The sequence below is a fragment of the Colobus angolensis genome, unplaced genomic scaffold, assembly GCF_000951035.1.
Source record: "Colobus angolensis palliatus isolate OR3802 unplaced genomic scaffold, Cang.pa_1.0 Scaffold199, whole genome shotgun sequence".
Lineage (NCBI taxonomy): Eukaryota > Metazoa > Chordata > Mammalia > Primates > Cercopithecidae > Colobus > Colobus angolensis.
In genome coordinates, this window is record NW_012115143.1 from 2,660,019 (window position 1) to 2,667,967 (window position 7,949).

At 44.1% G+C, this 7,949-nt stretch overlaps 1 protein-coding gene across 3 annotated transcripts in view; it reads right to left on the minus strand.

Moving 5' to 3' along the window:
* Positions 1 to 418: 418 nt before the first annotated feature.
* SPG11 (spastic paraplegia 11 (autosomal recessive)) overlaps positions 419 to 7,949 on the minus strand; it is a 105,697-nt gene continuing 98,166 nt past the window's right edge. For 2 of the 3 annotated variants that reach the window (XM_011941181.1, XM_011941180.1), the window contains 6 exons: positions 7,630 to 7,737; positions 5,626 to 5,794; positions 4,008 to 4,096; positions 3,644 to 3,799; positions 2,296 to 2,447; positions 419 to 1,025 (listed from right to left, as the gene is read on the minus strand). In XM_011941181.1, the coding sequence (XP_011796571.1) occupies positions 845 to 1,025; positions 2,296 to 2,447; positions 3,644 to 3,799; positions 4,008 to 4,096; positions 5,626 to 5,794; positions 7,630 to 7,737 (855 nt within the window). In that variant the 3' untranslated portion in view covers positions 419 to 844. The remainder of the gene's footprint in view (positions 1,026 to 2,295; positions 2,448 to 3,643; positions 3,800 to 4,007; positions 4,097 to 5,625; positions 5,795 to 7,629; positions 7,738 to 7,949) is intronic. The other variant, XM_011941182.1, reaches the window with a different exon arrangement.

Genomic DNA, 7,949 nt, shown 5'->3' on the forward strand with positions numbered 1-7,949 from the left:
AGTAGTGTATATTTCAAGACAGAAAGAACAAAAAATTTTGAATGTTATCACCACAAAGATATGATAAATATTAAGTTATCACCACAAAGATTTGATAAAGAAAAAAAAAAAAAAAAAAAAAGATTGGGGTTGGGGAATCTTTATTATGTCTTCTCCTAAGCAGTTTAACCAAATGTGTGGTTAGTGTTTTTTTATTCCCCTAAGACAGAAAGAACAAAAAATGTTTTAAATTTCTCTTATATAGGAAATAGGAACGTCAAAGCTCTGTAGACTACTTACCGAGTGGAAAACAAGACCATCTGAGTGATTTGAGGAATTAACAAAAAGTAGTGAATACATAGCAATAATTATAGTAAATAAAGATTCTTTTAAGGCAGACAAGGGCTAAGATTTCCTTAGCAGTAATAATGACATACACTGAATTGAAAATCTATTTTATTACAGAAAGATCAGTTTCTAACAAATGAAAATGTATCACCTGTTCCTTAACTGTGTAAATAATATTAAATTTCTTTGAAACTGGAATCTGCAGGTACAGGTATATTCTTTAATCACTATTGGATCATCTAAAGTAGAAGCTGTCCTGAGGAAGAGGAAGCTTTTGATCTTAATACTAGTATCTATATAAAATGGTATAGATGAACAGTCATCTAAAATCAATCCATTTTAAATAGGAATTTCCTTCTGAAAAGTTTCTCATTTGCTGCCTACTACCCACAAAGGACTGATATGGTACAGTACCGGGATTGTTCAACTTTAACAAAGATCTCCAATGCATTATTCTACTCATCACATCTGTCAGAACCTGCTAACAGTACAAGAAAACAGGCACCTGTGAAATCATCTAACCTGCTAGCATGTCCTTTAGACAGCAACCTGTCTGAGGGTCCTTCAGAAGCACATTTACAATTTCATAAAACTTGTGTTCATATGCCAACTTGTAATACAGGTAAACATCTTCACAATATGTGAGTAATTTCTTCAGGTTTTCCATGACCATGTCAGTAGGCTGATGTTGTTTATATCTAGATAAAGAAACATAATGTACAGGTTAAGATTAAACTATTGTTTTTTTGTTTTGTTTGAGACAGAGTCTTACTCTGTTGCCCAGGCTGGAGTGCAGTGGAGCAGTCTTGGCTCACTGCAACCTCTGCTGCTGGGTTCAAGTGATTCTTGTGCCTCAGCTTCCCGATAGCTGGGATTACAGGTACGTGTCACCACCCTGGCTAATTTTTGTAATTTTAGTAGAGACAGGGTTCTGCTATGTTGGCTAGGCTGGTGTTGAACTCCTGGCCTCAAGTTACCTGCCAGCCTCAGCCTCCTAAAGTGCTTGGATTACAGGCGTGAATCACTGTGCCTGCCCGTTTTTTTTTTTTCCCCCTTTTCTTTTAAATAAAAGATGGAGGTCTCACAGTGTTACCCAGGCTGGAGTACAGTGGCTTTTCAGAGGTGTGAACTCCTGGGCTCAAGTGCTTCTCTTGCAGCCTCCCAAGTAACTAGGACTACAAGTGTGTACCACTGTGCCCACCTTAGGATACTGTATTTTGAGTAAGGGCTGTCAGCTCTGAAGTACCACTTATTATTACCTATAGAGGAGAGGGTGCTGGAGTCTGGGTTATCTTAGACTAGTATTGGGGGTGCTTGATAAAATACTTTATTAAAAATGAGTATGTTAATACTCACCTTAATAGAGTAAGTTTAGTACTCCAAAAGGCACCTCTGATGTTTTAGTGTTTTTTGTTTCTTTTTTTTTTGAGGTAAGAGTCATACTCTGTTACCAGGCTGGAGTGTAGTGGCACGATCTCGGCTTAATGCAGCCTCTGCCCCCAGGTTCAAGTGATAATCCTGCCTCAGTCTCCCAAGTAGCTGGGACTACAGGCGCCCACCACCACACCCAGCTAGTTTTTATGTTTTTAGTAGAGACAGGGTTTCACCATGTTGGTGAGGCTGGTCTTGAACTCCTGACCTCAAGTGAGCCTCCCACCTCAGCCTCCCATAGTGCTAGGATTACAGGTGTGAGCCACTGTGCCTGGCCATTGTTTTAGGTTTTTGGCAATGAGTAGCTATCCTCCCATTTTAAAGTACAAAGCACTATATAAAGCAAACTGTTCTTGTTCATCTGTTTGCATAAATCTGTTAAAAGACTCTTCCCAATAAGGATTCTTGATAATTGCTTTGCCATTTTAAGTAGAGGTAATCTAAAGGCATGGTGTACTTAGCCATAAAATTCTTACACTTGTCTCACCTCAAAGCAGAGGCAAGGATAAATGTTTACAGTCAACTTTTAATACTTACTTTTTGGAAATCTCTTCAAATATACTGGACTTTAATAACCTTTGCTGCTTAAATTCTTCCAAGTAATTAAAGTCTCCTTTAAGTATCACTTGCTGGTATAAAATTTCAGCCCAATCTGGAACAAAATCATAGGCCTCAGCCACAATAGAAGCCTTAAAAGGAGAGAAGTGAAGAAGGACACACTATCAGAGCCCATCTGATGTAAAATCAAAAACAAACTGTTGTAGAAAGCAATGCTGTATACTCACTTGTGTAGTGAATAGTAGAAAGCAATGCTGTATACTCACTTGTGTAGTGAATATGATCATTACCAATTATGTAAAAAGGCTCTATGTATTGGAGGTGGTGAAAAGTCTGGTGTGTGTTTGGCATTTTCCCTCCCATAAATCCCCAAATTATTTAACTTAAACCCTTTTTTAAAAAAGAGACATGGTCTCATTATGTTGCCCAGGCTGGACCAGAAATTCCTGGGCTCAGGATCCTCCTGCCTCAGCCTCCTGCATATGTAGGACTACAGGCATGTGCCACCATGCCCGGCTTTCAGTGTTTTTAATCTTCCTCACAATGAATTGAGACTGCTAAGAATATATCACTCCCATTAACTCAAAAGTATAAGGAACAGTGAAAGGGCTGATTCCCTGATAATTCACTTCTTTAAAGGGCTAGAACCAATCTCCCTGACTTCCTGTACTAACCTGAGTGTGCCATTCTGTAACTGCTAGGGCTAGGAGGTTCTTGCAGGACCACTAGCAAGAGTATTACTCTGAACCTCAACTGTCTTAAGACAGTGGTCTCCCACCTTTCTGGCATTAATGACAGACTGGGAGGGGATGGTTTTGGGATGAAAATGTTCCACCTCAGATCATCAGGCATTAGATTTTCATAAGGAGCCCTTGTATGTGCAATTCACAACAGGGTTTATATTCCTATAAAAATACAGTTCTGTTACTGATCTGACGGGAGGTGGTGCTCAGGCTAGTAATGCTTGCTTGCTTGGTGCTCATCTGCTGTGCGGCCTGGTTCCCAGCAGGCCATGGACCAGTACCAGTCTGCAGCCTGGGGGTTGGGGACAGATGGTCTAAAGGGCCAAAGGTGTCTGCTTCTCTGCTGTTTTAATGGCACAGGAAAGGGAGACAGCACTGTCTTACCATTCTCTAACCTCTGCCCAACAATATACTAGAGAGAAATACATCAAATTGACATTTTCTGTTGGTATCAGAGAGTTAAGTCAGAACTGGACTGTCCTGGTTCTGTCACTAGCCCTGAGACCTTATCTCTGGGTTCCATGAGTGGGACAGAAGGAGAAAGGATGCTAGCAGTGCTGCCTCGAGTTTGCTTTCTTGCTCACCTGGTAGAACCGAGGTAGGGCCAGAATACAGTCCATTAGCTTGTGGCGGCCCAAGTTGATGAGCATTGTGTTCTGGCCAGTGTTCAGAAAGTGAATCTGCAGAGTTATCAACTTGGTGAGCCGCTGACAGTGCTGGGCCTGTCGCACACAAGAGTCCTGAGGAACAAGGGTGGAGAGAGGCACAGGTAGAGAAAGACGTAGTTGTTACCTCCTGTGTGAACCCTCACAAGAGTATTCACCCCTTCTGTTCCTGGTTGGCCTATGATGCCCTCCCCCTTCCCTTGGAAGAGCCCAAGGACAAAAGGAAAGAATTTTACTGTAGACAGCAAGTCCCAAGGCCAGTCTGGAGAAAGCCTTTGGTTACCTTGGCATAACTCTCTGCTGCATCCAGCATCAGAGTCAGGGCCTTCAGCAGCAGTTGCTTCAGCTGGTGCCCATCCTTGAGACTGTCCTCTGTAAGGGAAATAAAGATTTGCCAAGTCTGACTCCCAAAGCCGACTGTTATCATCCCACTCATAGTGATGGGGGCTAGAATAGAAACATCCCAGCCATGTTCATAGTGAGACAGGAACACCTCACTCAGATAAAGGTTATTGGGCCGGAAACGCATACGCTCATTGTAACTTCACTCTGAAGTAGCATTCAGTGCCCCTCTAGTGCCTCATTTCTCCGAAACATCAAGGAAGACTTACATGGTATCAACATGCATGTTGGTTCCCTATGAATGATACCCTGGATATACAGGCTAGACAGATCCAAGAGTACAATCCTAAGGTGCAAATGCCTTCCAAGTCCCTGTTCCATCTGTCTGCCCAAGTGGGGTTCCTGCTGAGCGACATATCCGCCTCAAGATTTTTTTTTTTTTTTTGAGACAATCTCACTCTGTCACCCAGGCTGGAGTGTAATGGTGCAATCTTGGCTCACTGCAACCTCTACCTCCTGGATTCAAGTGATTCACCTGCTTCAGCCTCCCGAGTAGGTGGGATTACAGGTGCACACTGCCACACCCAGCTCATTTTTTTTTTTGTATTTTAGTAGAGACAGGGTTGCACCATGTTGCCCAGGCTGGTCTTGAACTCCTGAGCTCAGGCAATCCACCTGCCTTGGCCTCCCAAAGTGCTAGGATTACAGACATGAGCCACCGCACCGGGCCACCTACCTGAAGATTCTAATAGCCAATCTCATGGGCTCGTCCTCCTTTGCTGTAAGAATTTTATCCAGGGCCTGGCGTGGTGGCTCATGCCTGTAATCCCAGCACTTTGGGAGGCCAAAGTGGGTGGATTACGAGGTCAGGAGTTCAAGACCAGCTTGGCCAACATAGTCAAACCCTGTCTCTATTAAAAATACAAAAAAATCCCATCCTGGCTAACACGGTGAAACCCCGTCTCTACTAAAAAAATACAAAAAACTAGCCGGGCGTGGTGGCGGGCGCCTGTAGTCCCAGCTACTCGGGAGGCTGAGGCAGGAGAATGGCGTAAACCCGGGAGGCGGAGCTTGCAGTGAGCTGAGATCCGGCCACTGCACTCCAGCCTGGGTGACAGAGCAAGACTCCATCTCAAAAAAAAAAAAAAAAAATTAGCCAGGCATGGTGGCAGTTGCCTGTAATCCCAGCTACTTGGGAGGCTGAGGCAGGAGAATCATTTGAACCTGGGAGGCGGAAGCTGCAGTGAGCTGAGATCACGCCATTGCATTGCAGCCTGGGTGACAGTGCGAGACTCCGTCTCAAAAAACAGACAAAAATACAAGTTAGCCAGGTGTGGTGGCGCATGCCTGTAGTCTCAGCTACTTGGGAGGCTGAGGCAGGAGAATTCACTTAAACCCGGGAGGCAGAGGTTGCGGTGAGCTGAGATCATGCCACTGCACTCCAGCCTGGGGACAGAGTGAGACTTTGTCAATCAATCAATCAATAAAGCAAGCAAGCAAGCAAGCATTTTACCCGGCTAGCGGCACTGTTCTAGTAGTGCTGCTGTGACCTCACTCACCCCAGGGCTGAGACTCAATCAATTTCAGTTGGATGCGGGCAGCTGCCTCGTGGTTCTCGCCAATCTCCCGGCACATGCTGAAGCACAGGGCAATCATATTGTGCTTCTCACTGTCTCCAGGACGGCAGCGTTTGATGTAGTCCAGCAGGGCTGTCTTCAGGGTACCACTCTGCCCAGAATAAAAGGGAATAGCAAAGTGTCAGTCAGGCACTGCAAGGCAGACAGGACTAGCTGAGTCATCTGGTTCTGCATTCCTTAAAAACTCCCAAGAAAAAGGGAGAGAGGAGCAAAAATGAGAATGAATACAAGTATTATGCTGTCCCAAGTATGAAGAAACAGGCATGTGCGCTTTCCTGTTGGGAGTGTGAAAGGCAAAACTTTTCTAAAGGGAGAAGCCTTAAAAGTACACCCGCATAAGCTAATCTAACAGTTCAATTTCTAGGAATCTATCCCTAAAGAGATAAGCAGAGAAGATGAATGTAACAGGGATATTTAACAGCAAACAATTAGAAACAATCTAGATGTCCAAAATCAGGGGAAGAGAATACCATGTAGCCATTAAAACTTACGTAGGAGATGATTTGTTGATTTGGGAAATAGTCATGATATACTTTGTTAAGTGAGAGAAAAGCAGATATTTTATATCTTCACTGTGTAAGTTTTATTAAAATGTAATTATATACAGATGTTTTCAGGTACATGTTCAAAGAAAGGGCCTGAACCAAATTGTGACTGTCTCCAGATGATGGATAGACACTGAGGGCTTTTTCTGTGTTGTTCTGTTTTCCAAGTGTCTTACCTGGAATATGCATTACTTTTGTAACCCAAAAAAAGTTATTAAAGGAATATTTAAATGCAGAAGGAAAACTGCCTAAAAAACAATTTTAAAAACCCTCTGGGGGATCTTGACGATGCACCTATGTTCAGGACTTGCTCCTCACTTGATGACTAGATTGGTCTGTCCTGAAATCGGCCCAATATTAAAGAGAGATTTTTTTCTGCTTTGTCTCTTAATCCTGCCTGGCTGGGCCCATGTTCCCAGAAGCCGAAGGTGAAATGAGCAGAAGCAATGAGTCATCCAGACAAATGATCTGGAAACAGGTACTATGAGGGGATATGCTTGGTGTCACAGAGCACACTCAGGACAGACGGGCTCTCAGAACCCAAGACCTAACCAAGTCAGGCCTTTGCTTCCAAGCCGCCTTCCTGTTCATCATAATAAATGGCTCCACAGCTTTTTGGTCTAAACTTTTGTGTTTGATTCCTAACCTGGCTCTTAGCAGCACAGTTTTTCACAGTGTCCTGAAAACTCTCCACTCTAAAAGCCCTCAAACAACCTCACAGCTAGACAATCCACTTTAAGCCTGGCTCTCAGGATTTTTGCCCCTGCCAGAAAAGGCATTTAAGACAGTAGAGGCAGGTGACAGAGGCTGAGGTGGAGGAGGACAAACTTACTTTCTCCAGTATTTAGCATCGGCCGGGCATGGTGGCTCACACCTGTAATCCCAGCACTTTGGGAGGCTGAGATGGGTGGATTATCTGAGGTTGGGAGTTCAAGACTAGCCTGACCAACATGGATAAACCCTGTCTCTACTAAACATACAAAATTAGCCCGGTGTGGTGGCGTGTGCCTGTAATCCCAGCTACTTGGGAGGCTGAGGCAGGAGAATTGCTTGAACCCGGGGGGCAGAGGTTGCGCCGAGATCACACCATTGCACTCCAGCCTGGGTAACAAGAACAAGAGCGAAACTCCGTCTCAAAAAAAAAATATATATATATATATATACACACACATACACACACACACACAAATACGTATAGCATCAGCATATTTACTGATCTGAACCAGAATCTGAAGGTGATAGTGTGTCTTGGGGAGGTCCCCAATTCATTCCCTCTGTTTTCCTAAGAGTCTACCATGACTGAGATTATTCCCAAGAAAAACTGAGGCTCCTGAATTGTCAGCAGTACACCCCATCCTGGAGCTTGTTACTTTGCACCTACCGGATCCAACTTCTTCCTCATCAGCACTTCAAAGTAGTGCTTTTTATGCAGCAAATCAAATATGTATGTCATCTCATTGTACCTTCCAATGCCAGTGAGGAGCCGTACCTGTGAAGTGGGAGGACAGCTCGCATCAGCATCACCTGGAGTCTGGAGTTCTCTGAGCCAGACCACTACCATCAGTGGCTGCTTTCAGATGCCAAGCTCCAGGAGGAGAAGGGCTAATTTCCAGGCTACCATGCTTTGTTCCCTCCCCTGTACCCAACAGGGAGCCTCTGGAGGATTCAGAAATGTCAGTTACTGGGCCACCATTGGCTGTT